Source organism: Notothenia coriiceps, unplaced genomic scaffold (genome assembly GCF_000735185.1).
Source record: "Notothenia coriiceps isolate Sejong01 unplaced genomic scaffold, NC01 NC01_scaffold00000463, whole genome shotgun sequence".
Lineage (NCBI taxonomy): Eukaryota > Metazoa > Chordata > Actinopteri > Perciformes > Nototheniidae > Notothenia > Notothenia coriiceps.
Genome location: NW_011333164.1, coordinates 1 through 23,543, shown reverse-complemented (window position 1 = coordinate 23,543; position 23,543 = coordinate 1). Strand labels below are relative to the sequence as shown.

The 23,543-nt window shown below is 38.8% G+C and overlaps 1 protein-coding gene across 1 annotated transcript; it reads left to right on the top strand.

Moving 5' to 3' along the window:
* Positions 1 to 1,047: 1,047 nt before the first annotated feature.
* On the top strand, positions 1,048 to 23,539 carry tnn (tenascin N; the record flags this gene model as incomplete). The annotated part of the gene is made up of 10 exons (XM_010780245.1): positions 1,048 to 1,115; positions 7,450 to 7,647; positions 8,119 to 8,319; positions 8,660 to 9,034; positions 12,768 to 12,901; positions 13,012 to 13,141; positions 14,617 to 14,799; positions 15,104 to 15,193; positions 21,284 to 21,547; positions 23,354 to 23,539. Coding segments are annotated over exons 2-10 (1,759 nt in total), but the record flags the coding sequence as incomplete, so codon positions are not given.
* Positions 23,540 to 23,543: the final 4 nt, after the last annotated feature.

Below are 23,543 nucleotides of genomic sequence, written 5' to 3'. Positions count from 1 at the left end.
AGTGTAAAGTATTGCCAACCTTGACACCTGGGGTCTTTGGTGATGGTCAGGGTGGAACATGCAGATGTTTGTGATCTTTTTGTATGCATGAGCTTAGTTGTCGGCCTACTTTAACATTTCAGAACATATATACATTACCAGAAATTCAAACTGAAACGTTTTCTTTGTAACTTTAAAGTGACCATAATGCAGTCTGAGGGGATTGTGTGGGTTTTCTGTCGGCTTGAAGGACTTATCCTGCCATGTGTCCTCAAAGCATGCTTGGTGGAGGTCTGTTTTCACAGAAGGAGGAACATTTTGGAGAGAAAAGTCTGTAAATGTAAAATCAAATCAAGACTTTTAGTTGTCTTACTGCCAATCATCAAACCAATAATAATAAATGCTCAAAAGAACCGATTATTATCACAATTTCCAATGCAGGAAGCTCATTCCGGTAGTGTTTTTTGCTCTTTCAAATATCTACAGGTTGTCAGTTGTAGTCATGTAATTCACTATAAATGTGCCCTTTATTGTAAGAGTTTTTATAGACTTTTAAAAATGTATTTCTTTGTATCAAAACCCTCTCCCCTGTGGTTCCTTCTACCCTTATGCAACATTTACTTTGGCTTCCATCTTGCTCCCTTGAATCCAACTTTGAACGTTGAAGTCCCCACACTCCTCCTGCTAAAGTGATTCATATCAACCTCCCCTGCTACAGAAACCAAACGCATACAGGCAGGGGAAACGATTAAAATAAATTATTAAAATAGACTAAGGTGTTGATATGATGAATGAGCAAGGTAAGAGGCATGATTAACCCACAGGGGGAAAAAGTATTAAGAGCATTGTCTGTGCTCCTCCTCCTATTCCTCTCCATTTTCTTCAATCACTTGAGGAGAGGAGACCCTCCCAAACTAACTACCCATTGGCCTATAGGCATTAGGGACAGATTTTAGCAATTGAGGAGGGAGGGAGGGAGAGAGCAAAAGTCAGTGGCAGTGTGGAGGTTTTTGAATCATTGGCCCAGGGCTGTCAACAGGTGGCAGAGGGAGAGGCTTTGTGACGCTCAGTCCTTCAGACAAAAGGGGAGAAAGGAAGAGAGTAAAGGAGGAGAAAGTTAAAGAAAACTCTCAAGGGTAAGGCAGCATTTTCATATTAGCCTTCTCTGTCATCCATATTGATTTAAGCATGCAACTTAATGTCTGTCCTCAATATGTGATTTTTTTGTAAGGGATTTAGTTTAGTGGCATTTGTTAGTGTCATTAACCTGTAGGTGTGTTTCTGGTTCAGACTAAATCGTTTTAATATAGATGATTACATTTAGCTATTCTTTATCAACAGAAAAAAAGATGCTGTTAATTTAAAGTTGTTATTTTTGTTATGCTCTTGGACAATTCTACATCATCCCAAAGGGCTCCATTATGTGTTTAATCTTTTGGTTCTCTATCTTACTATATATCAAAGTTATTGTTAGTGTTGTTTTAAACATTCTCAACCAAATGGACATTGAATTGGAGTTTAAACAAGCTATTTTTCAGCTTTTCTTCCTGTCCCATCTCCTTTTCTTCTTCTCCATCCATCTAAACTCTCTAGTTGTCTCACCTCTTTTTCTACATCTACCAGTCTATAATCAGATGGATGGTAGGACTTCGGTTAAACAGTCCACATGCAGCCTTTCATGTGAACCTTGACTAAAGTTGCATGGCATTTTACAGTTTAACTTGACACCTGGAATTTATGAAGTGTCCCTCGACCGAAGCGGTTCCTCTGTTAGTTTGTTTTGCATGGCAACAAGAAAGTAGTGGAAATCTTGGTCAGTGATGAATATTGATGTGATGGGGTTTGGCACACTGATATGAAGTAATATGAGCATTGAAGTGTTCTGAAGTTGTTCAGACATGTCTTTCTGCATTTATAAAATCCAATGAAAGTGCTGTATAATGTCCTGAGGAGGAAAGTAGAGCTGATTTGCTGAAGTACAAATGTGTGGTACATATACTTAATAATTAATTTCATTCTACTATCCAAATACTGTTCGAAAATGTTGTTACCAGTTACTTTAAAAATGAAAATGTTATCTAAAACAAATAACTATTACGTAAAAAATATGCATTGTTATACATTTAACTATCTCACATTATAAAACAATTACATTTAGCTTAACCTGTACATTAAAGCACTAAATCTTACAAAAAGCATCCAGTTTTATATTAATATTAAACTGAACATTTTCCCTAGGTAACATTTTTAAGGCAGGAATTTTGTTTTTATAGTTTGAGATTTTGTAAATGTTTAAACAATTGAAAAAATCAGAGTTTTTCCCTTCAGAGCTGCTGTATGCCTTTATTGCTGCAAAGAATATACCCAAGTTATTATTTATGATTTGTAAATCCAGTTCCCCATTGTTGTAGATAATCCTAAATTATATGTCAACATAGCTGCCAGCACTAATTCTCTTCTGTGAAAATAACATCAATATTTATAATAACTATGTGCAGGGGTGATAGATATTCTCACAGGGCTGTCGATCCAGTAGATTTACCTTTAATGCTACTGTGCTGGCTCAGGGGATACACAGAAGCCCTCAGAAAAATGAGCTACAGATGTGGGCCCTCAGCCATGCAAAACGATAGAAAGAGGGACGCATGCAGAAGGGAGAGAGAGAGAGAGAGAGAGAGAGAGAGAGAGAGAGAGAGAGAGAGAGAGAGAGAGAGAGACCCACACTCTAAAAAAAGTGTTCATATTGCATAACGTGACTGCTTTCATGAAAACCTCACAACTCCAGTTTCTTTCATTAACTTTCACTGATTGAAAATGTCCCCTGGGCACATGAAAGCTACTCAAAACACATTTTTATTATTTCAAAAACGTATCTCTTTCAGAACTTAGACTCAGGTTTTATTAATGCTCGGGTTATGTTATTTTTCTTTCTGCTCAGTTGGTTAGGTTTTCATCTGACTGCCCCACTAAGCGGATTGAATCCTCAGTGTTTCTGATGAAGCCAAGGCCTTATCAAGGTCTACTTGTGGCCAGTAAGGCAGCGGGACGCCGACAGTATCGTGAAGATATGAGCTTTGCTCTCAGACGATAATTGCTTTCAGCTTCGTTTTATTCATTTCCCCCTTTCTGTCTGCAAGCTGTGGAGAGGAAAGGAAGGGAAAAGGAACGTCTACAAGTTTGTGACCGCACATAAATGCAGGACCTAGCTGCTGGTCTATTTAAACCCTCCCTTCTTCTCTCCTTAGGCTTTTGGTTTGGCCTAATGAGACTGGTCTTGAGTTGAGACCTGGCCAAACAGTCTCCCTTCTGTCTGAAGCTTAATGACTCTTTAGAGAGGATAGGGTCTTTTGAATATCTCTTTTTGTGTGTATCTGTATTCCCAATACAAGTTTTTTATAAAGCTGTTCATTCATCTTTCACCTGTTGTCCTCCACTCCATATCCCTGTTTATCTCAACCCAATGTTAAGCGCATTCACTGTTTTCAAAACTCTAAAGGGAATATCTAGTTTCTAGAAACACAAATGCAACTTGACAAAAGCCTTCACTGAAAGGAGTCTGTGGATCCAGACAGCATTGTCTCCTGGTGATTAAAGTGCTGTTGTTACAATACATGTAGAGGCAATCCCCCATGTCTCCGTAAGCTATAAATAACATGTTTTACACGCAGTGTATGGTCAGAGTCCCATGCACGTCTTTCTTCCATATAAAAGAGTGAATACACATCACAGGTAGTGAACACACATTTTACAGGCCCATTGACATAGCTTTGCTTTGACTTGGAGAAGTTATTGTCAGGAAGGAATTTTTAACTTTATGGACATGTTGAATTTTACTTGAGGGTTTGAAAGGCAGGCTGAAAAGCTATCTGGATGGCCGTGTGCTGAGTGAGAGTGTCCAGTGGACTGAAGCGATTCTATCTTCCTGTTTCGCGTATTGATTTACAGTGACTCATCACAGTCAACTACTTTTAGATCATGAACTGTGAATTTGATTCCAAACCTGAGTTCAACATCTTTTTGTTACTGGTGGATTGGAGAATACCCAGTATGTGCTCCATCCATCCAGTATTTTAGTATTTCATGTAAAACCCATACTCTACTAGAGGATATAACTATTCAATCGATTCCATCGATCCATCCGTCCATCCATCCATCCATCAAACCAACAATTTTTCTACTTAATCGTCCAGCAAACCCTCCATATCTCTCTGGCAGTAACTCTCAAATGTGACTGCCCCACCTTCTTCTCTATTCCCCCATTTCCTCTCTCCATTAATCCCTCCATCTGTCTCTCTTTCCCAACACCGGGACATTCTTAGTACTCAGTAGTGGCCTTCTGCTATGCTTGGAAGGTCACAGTGCTGTCTCTTCCAAAAGAAATAAGGAAAGGGTCTGAAAATGGCAAGCATCAAATAAAAACCTTGACAGGGAGCTATAAACATGCTTGTTAAGCATCTCAATGCGCCAGTTCTCAGTGCCATTCCTCATGGCTAACGTGGCTAGACCAACGGTTCCCAACCTGTGTGCCGCGACCCCCTAGTGGTCCGCGAAGGCATTGCAAGTGGGCCGCCAAATTATTATTATTTATTTATTTAATTTACATTTTTTATTTTGTACAGGCTAAAGATACAAACATGGACATAAAAATAACATATAGGAGATGAAATTCCCATCTCAGACAAACACAGAAGAAATAAAGATACACTCAGTAGGATCACTTCAACCTTTTACAAACAAAAATAGGTTGACATCCAAAAACCACCAAAAACACAACATCGCATATTTATTGTTCCTTTAATCCCACTCTTCGTTAGAGCTAATTATTTCCCATTTCATGGTGTGATGAGCCTTTTATTTTTTGTGGAAATAATTTTTTTCAAAATAATTTGTATTTTGAATCTACTCTTCAAACACCTTCAATTAAGATTACTCCTTACTGACTTTTAAAAATATATATTTTAGCCAGAAGAATAGTTGTATTTATTAACTGTGTGCGGTATTCATCTAAAAGCCCAAATAAAATATCGAAGGGTGTAAATGTAAATTCAATATTTGCCGCCAAATAATTTTCAAAACATTATGATTTGTGTGGAAACATTTTCATTGTTAAGATTTTTTTTTTTTTTAACCTCTTTTCCTTTCTGTTTCTTGATCATCCTTAGCAACGGTTATTACAGTCCTTGACAGCGGTCTGTTATACTGGATTTACAACGTGTCACATGTTCTGAATCGACCAATCAGAACTTTATTTAGCCTCTGTATTGTTTATGGTTGAATGTGGGCCGCGAAAACATTTGTGATTCTCAAGTGGGCCCCGAGTTGAAAAAGGTTGGGAACCGCTGTGCTAGACTGTCACTGACTCAAACGCACTCTCTTCATCATTCCCTCTCTTACCTATTCACTCTCAGTCACTAAATCTCTCTAAATCTATGTGTTTTTTTTATATTTCCTTCTCTTAATATCTCTTTTACCTCATCGCTGGTTTGCCCTCCAAAGTCTTGGTCATTGATGAAACATCCACTAAAGATGTGGTCCTCACATTGGGTCATAAAAGTATTTTCCCAGTGATGTCATAGCTTGAATTTCTTGCAGGCACCAGTCTCTAACCTCAACTTTTTGACCAGCAGCAATAAAATAAAATAGAATAACAAGTTCAGCTGTATTGCATTTTGAGACATAAAAAGAAAAGGTCATGGTAATTACATGTCTATTTAAAAGACTAGATACTTTTTAAACAGAACTACTTGAGTTACAACCTGTGTCAATCATCGGAGGAAGGATTTATGCAGTAAGCCAAAGATTATACTAAAAACAAATTGAGTCCAATTGAGTAAGTGAAGTACCTTTCCATCTCTTACATATTCAAAGGTTCAGGTTTTCTCAACCACTCAGAGTCTAACTTAATCTGACAATGGTATCATTGGAGGATTGGCAGGATTTAGATCTACTTGTTGACATTTTAATTTTCTGGCAAAGCTTCCCTATGTCTTGGGGGAATTGTAGGATCTGTTTCTCTCTCTGCTCATTTTCTACTTTTCCATCTGTTTTAGTCTTTGATGCTCAAGGGGCACATGTTTAGGTTTCCTACGGGTTGATGTCTCCCAGTCAGAGTTGCGCTTAACCTGTATCAAAAATCAGCATAATTTAGCTAAATTACTTAAATATTTTATAGTTCCCACTAAATCATTCTTAGCTCAAAATAACAATGATATTTTTAATCACAATGTCATGCTTGTAAAGTCTGGGGTAACACTTTTCTGTCTCTCTTTCCTATTGCTGTCTTTTTTGGTTATACAGTATGTGTGTAGTATTGTTTAAACTCTTGGGTTTTGCAGAGCATGCATATTCCATTGAATAATCCTGTGTCATTTGAAACAAATCCAATGTATTTATAATATAAAGATATAATATAGCAGTGTGGTTTTCTAGCTGTCAAACAACACAGCAGGACCCACAACATTTCATTACTGTGCTTTCTTTTACTGTCACTCATTAGAGGGTTTGTGTTTCCATAGACCACACACACTCAGCAAAGTTAGATCAAAAGTTTATTCTGCAGCAATTCAAACTTTTACATCAGAGTGTTAAATAAAGATCAAAGTCCTTAAAAATATACTATTTTGAAACATGTAATTTTGCTTTCCGGGAAGGCATATTGGTGCTGCTAGGTTTTAGGTTCACATGACATCACTGTCATTAGACACAACGACATCATCACTGAGGGCACGTTTCTGAGGCTCTGCAACGCCTGACTGAGCACAATTTATAGTTTGGAGCAAATCTCTGAGCGATCTTTGGCAAAGTGATGACTGCTCACTGACTGCTGCCATGCTGTGGAATGAGGGGCAGAACACACTCACACACACACACACACACACACACACACACACACACACACACACACACACACACACACACACACACACACACACACCACAGTGACACAATGGTTCAGCTTGCCTGAAATTAAATATATATCAGCATGCCTCACTAAATGTAATATAACTTCTGCATTGTAGAGATAGTATTTAAGTCCTCCGCTCTCCAAACACCGTCTGGAAAGCACAAATGTGACCCTCTTTCAACCCGTAGACTCAGATTCAAACTGCTGTAATGACTAACATCTACAGTTTCAGAAGTCTATGCCATAGATCCAATCTCTTTGAGGTATATTATCTTGCTGGAAAAAACAGATGTGATATATATTTCATAAGTGTATCAAGAATTGTGTTAGGTCCCAATGTTTGAGAATCTTATGTGTAGTTTCAAATGAATTCAGCAGTGAGGAGTTTAGTTTTCATTCTATTGTTGTTTCTGTTGTGTAAGACAACAGCACACCTATATATGCATTACAAAGAGGTTCCCTAATTGATGGTATGCGTATAATTTCTCTTGTAGAATGCAACAACAACTAAAAAATAGATAGATGTGAAAAACTAACATTTTGAATGCTCTTATCTCGTCCTCTAGCCATGACTTCCAGTCTCCTGTGGCGGGCCCTGTGCCTGCTGGTGACGCTCTGCACTGTGTCACACTTCAGCTCCGCCACTCGCCACCCCGGCCCCTCAGCTCCAGAGCAAGGGGTCACCTTCAGCCACGTCTATAAAATTGACATCCCTGGGACTTCCAGTTGTAAACTTGAGAGCCTGCCAGCCCAGGACGAAGCAGGTCATAAACAATAATAAGAATTAGAGCGAGAAAGTATGCAACTGAGAATAATTACTGAAAGACCATGAGTGGTGTATGAGTGTGTATGCAGAAAGATAAGTGAATTGGATGAAAGTCTGTAAAAAACAAGAGCTGAAGAAACTGTTTTTGTAAGAAATACAATAAGAACCTAAACACTTTCAACACAAGGATATGGATTTCATTGGGAAACAATATGTTTTATTTTTGTAATTTTATATAGGTCAGACTACCCGCATTACTGTACCTCACACTTAGGTGGAAATTACGTAAAAGTTTAGGTTGACCTTTTTAGGTATCTTTTTTTCCACTTTCATTGTTGTCAGTAGCACATGATGGCTATATAGATATTTAATCCAGAAATGGATATTATGCTAAATAAACCGTATCATTGTGTGTGAGGATTGTGACCAAAAGTAATATCTAAAGTATTGAATATATGTTCGTCTGTAGGTCTGCAGACTGAGACCACTTCTAATGGGGAGAACGACATCACCTTCAGACACAACATCAGGCTGCAGACACCAAAGTGTGACTGTGAGGATTCTGAAAGCTTCAAGTCACTTTTGTACAGAGTCAATGGGCTGGAGGAAGAAGTCACCTACCTAAAGACTGCCTGTACCCAGGGATGTTGTGGAGGTGGTGGAGCTGCAGGTAAGCAGTGCCACATCCAGAGACTGTATGCAAAAGGTCCACAACCTAAAAATATTGACCCACAGCTATAGTCCATGGAGGAAGAAGTATACTCACTACCTTAAGTAAAAGTACCATTACCATTATAGAAATAAGTAAATTCCTGCATTCAAGATTTTACATAAGTAATACTAAGAGTTTTTTCGGCCTACATAGTTCTTAGGAGGATCTGATTTGTTGATTGTTGTCAGGATGTAAAATATCTTTCAACAAATGTAACAAAAAGCTTTAAGTACAGTTATTGAGGATAAATGTAGCCTACTTAGATGTATACTTTTTTATTACTCTTCTCTTTCTCAAGGAGTGGACACGAGCTGTAGTGGGCATGGTACCTACCAACCGGAGACCTGCAGCTGCCTCTGTAACCCAGGGTGGGAAGGCCCAGACTGCTCCGTGTCCTCCTGCCCTGACGAGTGCAATGACAACGGTCGATGTGTGGATGGGAAGTGTGTGTGCCTTCAGGGCTACACAGGCGAGGACTGTAGCCAGCTGATATGTCCAGACGATTGCAACGACAAAGGGCAATGTGTGGATGGCAAATGTGTGTGTTTCCCAAACTTCACCGGCGAGGATTGCAGCATCCAGAAGTGTCCCAACGACTGCATTGGTAACGGCCAGTGTGTGGATGGCCAGTGCATCTGTGAAGAAGGCTTTTATGGCGAAGACTGCTCATTAGGTAAGCTATTAAAATGCCTAGCAACACAAATGCTTTAAGGCTGTGAGTAAGTTTTTTGAACTAGTTAACATTGCCGTGCTGAAGTTAGATTTAGATTTGATATTCAAAAGACTTTTACTCAGAACCTATCAGTGTTTCAAGATAATTCGTACCTGTTTTGTTCTATGTCCCATAGAAATGAATTGCATCTGAGTAAGCATGTTCCACTATAACCTTTTTTCTGGGTGATTTATATATGTAGGGTGTAGTTTAATGACCCAGGTTTTGATCTGTTTCTCTTCTGAGGATTAGCATTCACACCTCGTCTTTTTATTTAGTCACCACTATGGCTCTGACATTAAGCTGTGAATGTTAACTGCCATCTTATGGAAAAACACAGATGCTACAAGGAGCTCTGGGACCATAAAAAATACAAGACTTGCCCTTAAAGCCCAGTTCACCTTCAGATCATTTCCTTCCTATTTCATTTAACGAAAAACTTTTAGTAGGACACTGAATACATGTATAGGACTAAGAGCAATCAATTCATGCTTATTTCAATGTATCTGCTTTATTCTGTGTAATTCATGCTGCACCATCCTTGGTTATTCAACTGCAAAAGGTATTTTTCTTTAAAAGAACATTTCTAATGAAAAGCAAAAGGGTACTAATACCTTGATAATGGCTCTGTATGACAGTAAGCCATGGCAGTGTGACAGTGAGCTAGCATAAACTATACCAGGGCCCTAAAACCAAAGTAGCTAAATGGGATTCATCGACCATTTATTATATTATTTTCATCCGTTTTTATCATGTGACATGTAGAATGTGTCACCCTGCAACGCTGAATTTGAACTCTCCTGTACCAATGACATGGGTTACTACTGTTTTCTCCACCAACTCTTTCTTATCTTATGAGGCTTTTGATTCCGTTGACTTTTCAAATATATAATCATTTATAACTCGTTGAGCTCCCTTAAGAGCGGTCTTCTTGGCCAAATGTCTGTCCTACTTAATTTGTAATAAATGGTGACCTAAACTAAAGTAAGTCATGATGATGGCCACGGTGACCTAGTTGTGGGGAATTTAAAGCATCTCCCCAACAGTTATTTCAGATAGAGCAGCTGATGGGGCTTTTCCAGTGGGCTGACCCTGTGACCCCTGACAGCTATGGCCTCTAGACAACATATAACATGAGGTCACAATTTGTATTGTACTACCGCTGTAAAATAGCAACACCCATCAGTCTTTCTTGACTGCCACCTTGCAGTGACCCCCATGAAGAATGATCACCTTTCCTGCTTAACGCACTGTTTACCAAAACGCTATTACTGTACTGCCCTCAGGAGCAGAGTGCGAAATTGCATTTTATGGCAATTTAAGGCCAGGCAAGCATAAAGGTGCACAGCAGCAGCCAGGTCAGTTCAATCTGCTCAGTTCATTCTGTGACAGCCATTTGAAGAATCAGCCTCAGGTGTTTAGCTCAAAATGTAGCTTTTTTAAGTGTTCATCTCTGGGACTGGAAACTTTTGGTAATGTGTCTATGGCGTTTTATCCTCTTCATTTAACTCAGAGCACATATTTTAAGCAGGAGATTTTAATGTAAGCTACACGTGGATTGACCACAAGAAAAGCTCAACAACCAATTTCAGTTCCTGAACCACATTCTTCGTGTTAGCCGCCAGGTCAGCTATGTCAAACTCTTCATGATGATTTAGTTTCGTCAAGCTGTATTTCGCTCAGCAAAGGCAGGCTCATGTGTAGCTGATGTTGAATGGAGTCCAACATTAATAATGGCCCTGTGTGAGAGGAAAAGTCAGCGAGGAAGAGAAAGTGGGTGGTAATAAAAAATATATACATAGTGTCGTTTTTAGCTTATGTAATAATAGTAGTAATACGCCACAGGAGAAGAAGAGACATTCTTTGTTTTATTTGGCTACTTTCCATTTTAGCACCAGGATGATGGATGTCAATCTGCTCCATTGGTGAGGACATGACTTTTGAAGTGTGGATTGAAAAATACTTAACCTCCGGTAAAGCAGCGGTAGTTCCTTGCCGTCAATGTTAATATAGCTTCAACATTATTATTTTGTTCTCCCCACAATTGAAGGCAGATGCAGGTTTAGAGAATCAGTGGTGATCTAACAATGAAAATATTAGTTTTTGTAGCTAAAACTCTATCCATCACATTAGAGTTGAAAAGTGGAAAGGATAGCAGCCTCCTCCAATGACATAATCTAGACACAAAGCGGTTGAGATTATCAGCGCTTTGAGTCAAGTGAAGAGAGTACATTCTGTAGAGCTATTTCAACACAATGCAGATGCTTTGGATTTACGATTCTTACAGTGGCCCCTTTAACTGTCTAAAAAAAAAAGAGATTAAAGTCAACATAATGTACCCTTTGAGATATGTCCTCAACTCAAAACCACATTTGGCAACTTTTCTGAGTTCTGTGGATAAAGGAAGTTTCTAAGAGAAGTGTCAAATATTTAAAAACAGAAGCAAAAGGTTAAAGTACACAAAGTTCCAGTTGAGTGAACACCTATTTCATTTGTCCCAAACAATTTTGACAGTGATACTTCCTTAGTGCTCACTTGTTGCAGATTGATAGCCTTTATAAGAAGTACAAACATGTTATTTCAATAATTCCTCAAAGAAGACACAAATCACTATTAGTTTCCACTTTTCACAATTTTAATATGTTAATTTATCCTCCCCAGCTGTTCTTAAATATTATTCTAGTGTAAAACCTGTTGATGCTCGAGTCTAGAGTAGCGACAGGGGGATATTAACTGCTACTGGATGGAAAGGATTGCTACGTTTGAGAAAAAAAAACATTTGGCTTCCTGACTTTGCTTTTGGAATGGCATTTGAACTTGATGTGAAATCCTTCCCTGCCAAAGTTATGGTTGCTTCCTTCAACACCCATTCACTTGTTTGTGGAAAGCCTCACTCCCCAACTCTGCTGACTCGCTGTCTCATGTTTTTGGCAGATTTTTTCATTATTATACTCCACCGTAGTTTAATACAATTTTATCCGCACCCTGCCATCATCACCTTCTCTTTGGCCTTGTATAACCACTGAACATTTATATTTTTCCTCTGATTATCTCAGATTAAAAAAAAAAGAATTCCGTAAAATGCATTGCTTGTTTCTATGATTTCTTGCTTTAATGATCATTTTATGGATTTAAATGTGTAAGTAAAGCATGCACTGTCTAACCAGTCAATATGGATCCAACTGTGACCAGAAACCAAATAGTTGTTTATGAGATATTTTACCTATAATATTTATTAAGCAGGTTGTAGATGTTGAGATTAAATAAAGTTCACATATGTAAATAAAGTTCAGCAGAAATGTATTAAATGGGCCAAATGTAAAAAATATTTAAAAATATATATTTTCTCCTAATAAAATGTTAATATTGTTGAATTGTTTGTTGTAGTTTGATAAACAGGTATGGGGATTTATATCTCATACTGTTTAAAAATAAATATGAATTAAAACTAAAACATAATTATTTTTGCTTGCAATTGCATTATAGCCTTTTTTTGCCACTTTTTCTCATACTGATTTGATGTGATAAAATAAATTGACTTCAGGTGTTATAGAGAACATTACAGAAGAGAAAAGGTTTACAGTGAAGCAGTCGAAGACGTGATCAAAGTGATAGAACAGTGCATTGAAATGTGGTACCTCTGTTAATCCATTTCTCTCTGTGTCCTTTCTCTTTCTGTGTCTCCCTCTGTCAGTCATCGGCCCTCAGGGTCTGCGGCTGGTCCAGCTGACCGACGTCTCTCTCCTGGTTGAGTGGGAGTCAGTTCGCAGGGCAGAGTATTACATTCTGACATATCATCCCAAAGATGATGAGAGTGCCCTGAAGCAAGTATGTTGTTTTTTTTCTTTATCTGTGTAGCTTTGTCAAATAAATGCAGTAGCATATAACCATATTTTCTTGCTTTTATAACACCTTTTCTTCAACCCACTGTATCTTAGGTTAAGGTTCCCAACACAGAGAACTCCCACCTTATTAAGAAGTTGAGTCCTGGGGTCACTTACATTGTCAAAGTTTATGCCGTCATCAAAGAAATCCAAAGTGAAGCAGACAAGCTCGAGGCTACCACAGGTAAGCACAGTACAGAGGAGTACATCTGAAAAACAACATTGCCGCCTTAAAATGGCTTTTGATTAAATGAGCATGACACAGATTGAGATCCATGACTGATGAAGTAGAACAGGGCTGGATGCAGCATGTTGCCCTTTAAATGTGTCTGTGGCGTAGCATTAAAGTCATATAGTATGTGACCCATTACAAACTGATGTGCCAGGGTAGATTAAGATTTTCTAGAGTTACACGGCAAGACAGTCTGTTCCCTTTATGCTAAACAACTTGCAGTGATTTGTGCAAGATGTGAAGTTTCCTGTATTTAAACCTACCGTAAATGTGTTTCACGGAAATGTTTAGCTGGAAAGCAATGGACAAGCTAAAGCCTGTCATTACAAAGTGTTTCATTAAGCATTGGTTTGTTCATCATTAAATGTAAAGGTAATTACAAGGAAATGGCTACACGGATGTGTTTAATGTAAATCGGACTTGATCACAGATGTGCTGGAGACAGATGTGAAGAGCAACAGTTTACTAGACCGGATTGGTGGGCAGACAGACGGACAGAGGGAGAGATTGAGTTTGACTCTGATGTGTGGTTAGCCTGGTTACCCATTAAAAAAAATAAACTCACAGAGCACGGCATTCCCAAATGGGCATGAGAAAACACGACCTCATCTGGCTTATGGTTCTGTGAGTACACAGCATGAGGCAGACTGGTTGCATAGTTCTCAACTTCAAACGATGGTCTACTTCAAAAGAGGGTTTAAGTGAATGTTTTTCTTTTTCCTTTAGAAAAGCCCAATAGCTGGCATACAAAGAAAAATCTTACCCTATTCATTTGGTTCCATTTTTTGACACTTTGTTCTGTCTATTTTCACCATATGCTATGATTCTGACATCCCTCCTGGGTATGTTAATATCATAAATGGAACCTTTGTTTTTCGGATATATTTATCTAATGGCATATGTTTGAAAGAGCCTTTAATGCTCCTAAATACCCCGGTCTAAGAATGGTACAGTTAGTATAGTACCTCTGAGTCACATAGAGTGTATTGTGTACATCATGTACAATGAGCATTACTAACATACTTTTTCTATATAATTCAGAATGTCTCCGGTTCAACATTATATACATGTGCTAGTATTTGATTATTCATACAGAGACTACAGTGTGCACTTTTCATGCCAAGGGCAGACACTATCCACAGAATTCTGTAGGACAAGATGTGATTTATTTTATATAGCCATGTACAAATGTTCTAATATCACGTTTTGTTGTTACATTTTCCTGATGGCAAAACATCCTGAATGGCTCTCTCCTTAGAAAGGTCTCATTTCAGGGTAAAAGGGATTCATCATCTTGCTCAAGGACATGGGAGTATAGTAAAGCAGATGCTTGTGATTACAGGGGTTTTAATTTAAGCTTTCCAGTGTAAGGGTCACGTCTGAACTCCCTGTTCCACCTTTCTGTCCAACACTTGTATCCTTCTCAGATGTCTCCACTGTTGATGGTATCAGAGTTCTTGGCCAGACAGAAGTCTCCATCAAGGTCGACTGGAAGAACCCGCGTTCTGAGGTGGATCACTTCAGGCTCACACACATCAACCCAGCAGGACAGGAGGAGGAGCTGAACGTCAAGAGGAGCCAAGAGGCGCGCACCAAACACACTATTGTCGGTAAGTGTTGTAACAGACAGAGAAACAAGTTTGAACACAAGACTTAAGTCTCTAGGGTTGGCTAGCTGGATATTATTAAAGAAAGAGCTGCCCTAAAGGAAGGGAGGCTGTGCATTAGCTGTGTTTGCCCCAACATTAGATGATCATTTACCTCTCAATATTCTCCAATCATCCTATGCAGAAATATGAAAACAATGTATACTCTAACTGATATTTTTACCATTTTAATTACGCAGTTCCTTTTTGTCTGTTTTGTTTTCTTTAGTGTTTGCAACCACCCTAAACATTTTTTTTTTTCCTGCAGGTCTGATTCCAGGAACAGAGTACCAGATATCAGTGCAGGCCATCAAAGGAACCTCTGAGGGAAAACCTTCCTCCGTCACGGGAGCCACAGGTCAGTGACATCGCCCTCCATGCTCCATTTACCCTAATCTGTTACTGAGTGCAAATGATGTATGTAAGTTATCAGTAAGCACAAAATGGGATCAATTGTCTACTGCTGAATGGAAATTGCAGGGATTTGCGTTAGTGCTTACACCAAGTGTCTGAATTGGATGACACTTCAAATGATGGATCAGCCACTTGTGGAACTGAAACACATTAAAGAAAAAGTGAGGACATCCATATTCCACTTCTGCATTGGGCGAAGCCTCAAATACAGCTCTTAGTTCTTGTCAATTGGTAATTCCCTAGTGGTTTGAATGTACTAGGAAAAATAGAAAAAACACATAATCTGTCATTCAAAATGCTGAAATGCGATATGAAACAACCTGGTATTACCATTGATGCACTGCCAATGATAATGACGTAATGATGACAGCAAGCAAGAAGCGTGATCTTGGGTTAATGACGGAGGGCAAGAATTTACACCCTCATAACCTGGACAGGTCTTAATGGCTGTGGTGAGCCTAACACCAAGACGAAACATGAGATCAACGATGTTACGACTACCCTGATGTTCCTGGTTTGAAGGTCCATCATTTACAGATTCCATATGGTAATGTTGGATTTTAGCGGTAAGGCATTAAGTTTGATGCCTTTAATTTAGTATTTGGTTTTTCAGGACATGTGGAAGAATTCATTTTACAGCTTTACTTTAACAGCTGGTACTGTCATTCAGTTTTTCTATGGATATTGTTTAAGTGACAATACAATTGTCCATAATGGCACAACAGGTTTTCAGTTTCTCCCAATATTCTGCTCAATATTTTTTACTTTTTTTTAAACGTTTTCTTACTCTTTTTCCCTCCTTCTCCGTTCTCATTCACTTTCAGAGCTTACTTGGTTCAAAAGCAGTCTCCAGGTCGATGGCTCTTCGGTTTTTAGACCCTAAGGCAGCCAATTTAATGTTTTTTAGTCATCAGAGCTAGCTTGGTATTTTCAAGACTCACCTTGGTCTTTTGAAGCCAGCCAGGTAGTCAAGGGCCCCTGTCAATGCTAATCTTTCAATGTGTGAGTGTGCTACCTGTGTCGTAATTGTGTGTGTGCGTGCGTACGTGCGTGCGTGCGTGCGTGCATGCGTGTGTGCGTGTGTGTGTGTGTGTGTGTGTGTGTGTGTGTGTGTGTGTGTGTGTGTGTGTGTGTGTGTGTGTGTGCTAATCTACACCAGACAGAGAGAGGCTTGTCTCCACTCCAGTAGCTACAATCCCTCATTTTAGCTGTTGCATGAAAAGGCTTAGAGGTGATTGAGGAGGATAGGCCTCAGCCCTGCTTGCCTGCGAGGATGCGCTGGTTTCAGGAACCACACTCACCTATTTATTTCCCCGAACATGCAGTTTGCCATGGGCCAGTGTGGTTGGATTCAAGAAGAGATAAAAGGAAGATGAGGAATTCATGTAAAAAAGAGCAAAAGCAGTTAAGTAGAGAAGACAGTAAATGGTAGTTACAGCAAGAAATGATGGTGAATCAAGTGCAAGACTAAGACAGGATATGAAAATGAATTAGTCCAAGAGAAACGATTTCAGTGACATTATAAAGCAAAGCATAATGTATTAATGTGTAGTTACTGTTATTAAATGAAACTGAGCTTTTGTCGACAGAGGATATAACTGTGACTACTGTGGAAAGTATTTTCTATATCTTCTCTATGTCTTCCATTCTTTCTCCATTTTATTTCCTTTATCTGCCTGTTTAAGTCTTTTCGGACTTTCCCTCTCCTAAAACGTAATAAATAACCACTTAAATGTATTTAATGTGACAATGTGGAAATGCACTTATGTTGTTTCTTCAATATGACAAAGTTATTTGAAACTTGAACACATGTAATATTTACAACGCTATTAAGGGTGCTCATTATGGCCTTGGTATCGTGAATTGTCTGTAGGGAATGGCTCTACATTAAATATTTACGGCTTGCCTGATTCACATATGTGCATCTAATGTGGTTCTATAAATCATCCTCTCCTCTTTACTGCCATCAGTAAAGGAGAACCCCAGAGTCAAACTTGAAACACCCATCTCAAACTCACTAACCTGCCAAAAGTTAACAAGGCGTAAAACACAACATACCACGGCTGCTACTGCTGATTCTGATTCAATAAAGTAGCCACCAAGGCACATATAACCAAAAGCAGATGGACTCGGCTTTAGACGAGAGGAATGTTTAGTCTTTATGTTATCAGGACATATTAAAGAAACACATGTGGCCCGATGGGATTCACAAGTCTGCTCAGACTGGGTATGTTATGATATTAACATACACAGTTAGTCTGCTCAGACTTGTCTATCAGCATTTTCTCCGTACAGTAAAATAAAATGACAAGGGAAAATGTGAGAAGAGACATTTGATGGAGATAATAAACTACAGTATGACCCTTTTTTCTTGTTTCATTATATTGGTGTTAAAAGAGACAGCTCTATTGGCCTGTTTGTGTGTGTATGTAGCAACAAGGCCAAGGCACATCAGATATACTGTTCTCTTTTATTGGAGGATTAAATGCAATTTCTGCATTTGTTTATGGTTACTGTAATACAGCTCATTGGTATTGATATATTAATACATTTAGGTAAGTAGACAGCAAGTACATCTGCATTTGAAAAAAAACGTCTAATGATGAAAACTAATGGTGTAATTTCTCAAAACTGTGAAAATGGCATGCCTATGGTACTTCCACCTCTAGATGTGGTGAAATAAACAGATCAGTTCTGTCAAAAATAATGAATAGCTACTTATAGTACAAATAAATTGTTGGACAACCATGAAAAGCATGTGGGAGCCAGAGGGCTCACCATCAAAACATAAGTAACACCTGAAATACTGTGGTGTCTAAAAGAATGGCACCTATTGACTCATAATTTCCTCTTGGCGACATCCGCCAACCCACATGGCTCTAAAGTACGGTGCGGCTGTAAATGATGAAAGACAGCCTGTTACTGTGCCTTGTGGTCAATGCCTCTGCTGAACATGCCATAATGGATAAGCTGTTTTCCAAATCACCAAAGCCACAGCTCGTGTTCTGCAGCCCGGTAGCCACTGTCGATGCACAGCTAGTGAAGTACAACGTCTGGAGAAACTCAATCCATCACACAATGTTCGAGAGCAAATGCAAGTAGAAAGCAGCTGTGCTTGGAAAAAGATCTACAGTAATAGCATATAGAATATATACATTTTTAGTCAATTTATTGAACATGTCAGAAACAAAACATACAACAATAATAATAATATATATATGTTCTTTTTTTTTCTTTTTTCTCACTCATAATAATTATAACAAAGTACAAAAAAAAGAAATACATTCTCAAATAGTCTCTGTCATGTTCAACAGGGGCAAGAAGAAGCTTTAAAAAAACTTTCCTCGTCCTACCCCCTCTAGCATACATTTTCCTCATCAACGACATGCTTGTCTTGTTAATTTGTTTGTTTGTTTTTTACAAAACTTTATTTTCACAACAAAGAGGCAAACATTTACTTTGAAAGAGAACAAGGCATTATGTACACACTTTATTGAGATGGTTACTTAAAAATCTAATTTAAGTTAATTTGTAGAGACGGATAAAACGCAAAAGAACACTATTTCTTCAGTTTATCTTTCATTAAACTAACTTTATTGGATAAGATTACATCTGTTGCATCACTTTGCTTTTAAAGTTACAAAATAAAAAGCAGAGTTCATTCTCTTCTGATTTACTGCAGAAAATCAGTGTTTGTGGTACAAATGTTACAATGTATCAATGGTTGTCAAAGCGGTCTGCTGTTTTCAGTGTTGTGTTTCCTTCACTGTGGATTATAGCCAGAAAGCTCTGTTCGATGTCTGGCTGTATAGAAAAACAGTATCACGATAGAGGTTGGAGGCAATATTTCATGGTGATTAAACTCTTTTTCTTTTGGACATTTGGACAAAGTGGCTAGGTTTTGCCCGACCTCACCCAACAACTTGCCTATTGGACTGTGCATGTACATTTCTTTCTAACCTACTGCTAGGGCCACTGAAATTACATTTATACTAGAATGTGAGAAAACTACTTTGCAGTTTCTGCCAAAATTACAACATGCCAATAAAATCTGCCTGGTGGCCTATGCTCCTGTTTGTGTTTCATACTCACAGTTCTGGTGTGTGAAATTATGAGGTGTAATAGTAAAAAGCACACAGTCTGTGTAAACATTCAGCCGGCCACAAATGTGTATATTATAACAATATACAGACAGTATTGAAGTCCAATGAAAATAAGATGAAAATGAGTGCGTTGTACCGATCCAGCACTTGGTCACATGACATGGAAGCTATTGAAACAAAACACAACTTTTTAATAAGTTCCTCAATAAAATATTCGTATAAAACGGAAAATGTGTGATCTCAACAGACCAAAAAACATGTGATAGATGTTAGAATGATTTAGAACACGTTATTAAAGTATAGTATTCCAATAAACTAAACATTTAGATGGATGCCTAATATGCTTGGCAATTTGCACATGTAGTTTCAGGCACTTGCTGAGCACCATTGGTTAGCACTCAAGGTGCTTTGACTACTGATTGACCTCTCATTTTCTTGGCCTTGCGGGAAAACCCTAATAAAATGGAGCTATTATGAATTATTTCTGTGGTTAAGCTCATGACAAACTGTCAAGCAGTGCATCCACAAGGACGGAAAAGTGACAACGGGAGAAGAGAGACAGAGAGGGGGTATAGAGGTAGACAGCTGCGTGGTTCCTTTCTTCTCCTGGAAGCATCATCAATCAATTTTCATGATGCAGACTGCGCACTGACACAAGACTGACCTCCACTGAGCCGCTGCCACAGAGGAATCATCCTAAATGATGATTGCTTTTACATTTCCCTTCACTTCCTCTGTGTCTCTCTTTCTATGCCTCTGTGACCCTTTTATTTGCTGTCTCCTTCCCTTTCTTTGCTGCTCTCTCACTTTGCTTTCATCGACATTCCCTCGGCAGACTAACACCCATGCACCACCAACTGCTCCGTCGTGGAGCTCAATGATCAGGACCAAACCATGGGTTGTGTGTCAGTAATGTTCTCCACAGAGCTCTTTCTCTGAGACGTTGGGTCCTTTGCCGTTCACAGTAGCTATGCAAAAAAAGTAGATGGATAACAGACTTACTGCAACACTCTCAGTCAGATGATTAAAAAAGAAAACAGCAATCAGTGAAATATATTCAAAGTGTCTTGTAGTTCATTCTTGATCAACAATGATGATTCTCTATTGAACTCACAACACTTCCAAACACAGCAATTTAATGATACTGTATTCATAATCTACATTCAACGATTCTCATCCTGCCCCATGCTACAGTCGAGACTGTCCTCTAAAGAAATGCCTTGAGTCTTTCAGCTCACAACATATGTTTATGTTTAGTTGACAAAGCCCTCTGGTGACTGTAGTTGTTAAAAGGGAAGCAAAGGAGGAAGTCAGGTGATGTTGTTGTAGAGCCGCAGAGGGAGGACGGAAGGGCCAACAACTTTAGACTCTATCACGGGAGACCGCTCTTCGTTTCAGCCAGTATCAAGGTTTATTTTTAAAGCTTGATCACGATTGTTCCCAAACTTGAATCCCATTTTTATTATTGTAAAATTCATTTTATCATTCCCCTAAATGTGAAGGCAGAATGTGAAGACTTTTCCAAAAGAAGAAGACTAGAAAAGCAACTCCTCTACACGATCACTTAGCTGACACAGGGTAGAAAAAAACTAATAAAGGGCGACAAAAGGCCAAGAAGACAAAGCTCAAGATTCCCCCTAAACTGGGTGGGTCCAACACAGCAGAACCTATTCGTTTGTAATGATGATGATGAGTAGGTCATAATAAGTCATCTTTGGTCCAGGAAAAACAAATATCCAGTCCATAGCGACTGCCCTCATTAGCAAAACCCCAACATCAATTATTTGTTAAAATGAGTAAAATGTGAAGTTTCTACAGTTTCCACTGCCAATTTGAATGGACTAGATAGAAGGATTGATGAAGAAAAATCACCTTATTTGTTACTTGCATGCTTGTCTTTTATTCATTTACTTCTCTTTCTTCTTCTTCAGACATTGACTCTCCTACTAACTTGGTCACCACTGAAGTAACAGAGGACACGGCAACAGTGTCATGGGATCGTGTCCAGGCAGAAATCCAGGGCTACATGTTGAGCTACACCTCTGCTGATGGATCCAGCAGCGACATCCCAGTAGGACGTGAGAGCACGTCGTACAGGCTGGTCGGCTTGAAGCCTGGAGTTCTCCACACCGTCTACATCTGGGCCTTCAAGGGAGACAAAGTCAGCAAGAAGAGTTCAACAGAAGCTGAGACAGGTAAACTTTGAATGGTACCTTGGTTCATGTGTCTCCAAAATCAATCCATATAACGTTTATATAAATGCTCGACAAATACGTTAAAAGCAACCCGGTATCACTGCAAGACGTGAACATGTGATGATTTACCATGCTGGGAGACGTGAAGATGTCACGATTTCGTCCCTTCAAACGTGACAGTTACACGGTATTCTTAACCCATGTTAACCAGTGGAGAAATACCAGACAGCGTGCTTCCTTTTCTTTTCTTTCTTCTTTAAAGTCTGTGAGTGGAGGGAAATGTATTTTGAGTATCTCTTTTGCTTAAGGATTTCTGTATGGGAAGCTCAAACAGCTCTTATATGCAATTCACCAATCACTTCACCTTGATCTTCTTTCTGTAGATTTTCAGCAAATTATTATTTTCCAAATTAATACTTAGCACACTGACCCCTCTTAGCTAATGTGCCAAGAGGACATCTTGAATTTACCTGAAAAAGGCTATTAAACATAATTAGGCTCGACACCTCATTTAATGTAGTTTAAGTTTACCAGGGGGCTGAATGTCTTAGAGAAGTTTAAGTGAATTTTGCTATGTTAACAAAGCCAGGAATGTTGTTTCCCCCGTGTCTCCTGTCTCTTGATCTGTGCTGTTTTGAAGGTTAGCAGCTGTTGGTGTCTGTTTGCCTTTTTGTCTCTGAAGGAAGGCAGAGGAAACACGATTTTGATTAGTGACTGGCGTATTTCGAAATTGCTCTAATTGAAAACGTTTAGGACTCTTAGTCTTTAAGCAGTAAAGAAAAGAGAAAGGGTCAAATATATTCCTCGCATTGGTATTGCTTTGATTGTTTAATGCCAATATTATAAATGTTTCTCAGGGATTAAGAAGGAGAGCAGCTAAATGTAAATCTCCCAGCTCAAACCACTGTAATTATTATGAATATGTTCATATCATTTGTAACATTTTGAGTTCCGACTTTTCACTCTTGCCCTGCTGCAGGTTTATGATTTTTGGCAAGGCCACCATTGCTCTGGCCACATGGGGAATATTAACTCCTTTGAGTTGCTGTGTTTGTTGAACATATCGGATGTATCTTTCCATATTTTTCTGTTTTTGTACACATCTTCATTTTTTTCCATTAAGTGTTCAGCTTTCAGGTTCTTCCTGGTTGATGAGGGAAGCAGACATGTTAGCTTCAATAAGCTCACTCATACGTCAACCAGCAGGAGTGCTCAAGGAAGCAAATATCTAAAGTGGCTTGAAACTCACTTTGCTCCTGGTGATGTTAGCAATTGTAACCCCCTATTGATTTATAAAATGGAAAACATGTGGAAGAGTAGCTATTATTAAGGAGTCCAAATGGCTTTGGAAAAGCAACATCAATGGTTCAGGTTTTTCTTATCTTTAACAACGATCTGTCACCATCTTTTGTTTGAAATAGTAGTTTGCATGTTCTTTAATTAACATAGCTTATGGTATATTTATAGTAGCTCTGCTTACATAACAATGAGATGTGATGTCAAACTTGGATTCAGGACCTCAAACAAAAAAAATGGTCGCATATATTTCTTAAGGAAAAAATAGTCATTAATTATTCTAAAACATTTTTCATATTCTTCATAAGAAAACCACTTGTTTTGATTGAAGAACCCAAAAAAGACCATCAGACACCTCCAAACACATTTATCCAAGTTTGATGTTTCTACCCTCTAACCAAGTAGCTGAATGTTATGTTTAAGAGGTAGCTGTGTTTAGTTGTTGTTATGTTTGCACTTTATATATTGTTGCTCTTTCGTAGTTTGAACTAACCAGAACTCCCCATGTAGAGCTGGATGCCCCTACTAACTTCTTGGCCCGAGATGAGACAGAGTCCAGCTTCAGGGTGTCCTGGGATCACACCAAGGCAGAAGTCGATGGCTACATGCTAAGCTACAGCTCCTCTGAGGGCTTGAGTGAGGAAATCCCTGTCGGGTCTGAGAGTACTTCCTACGTGCTGACTGGCCTCAGACCTGGGGT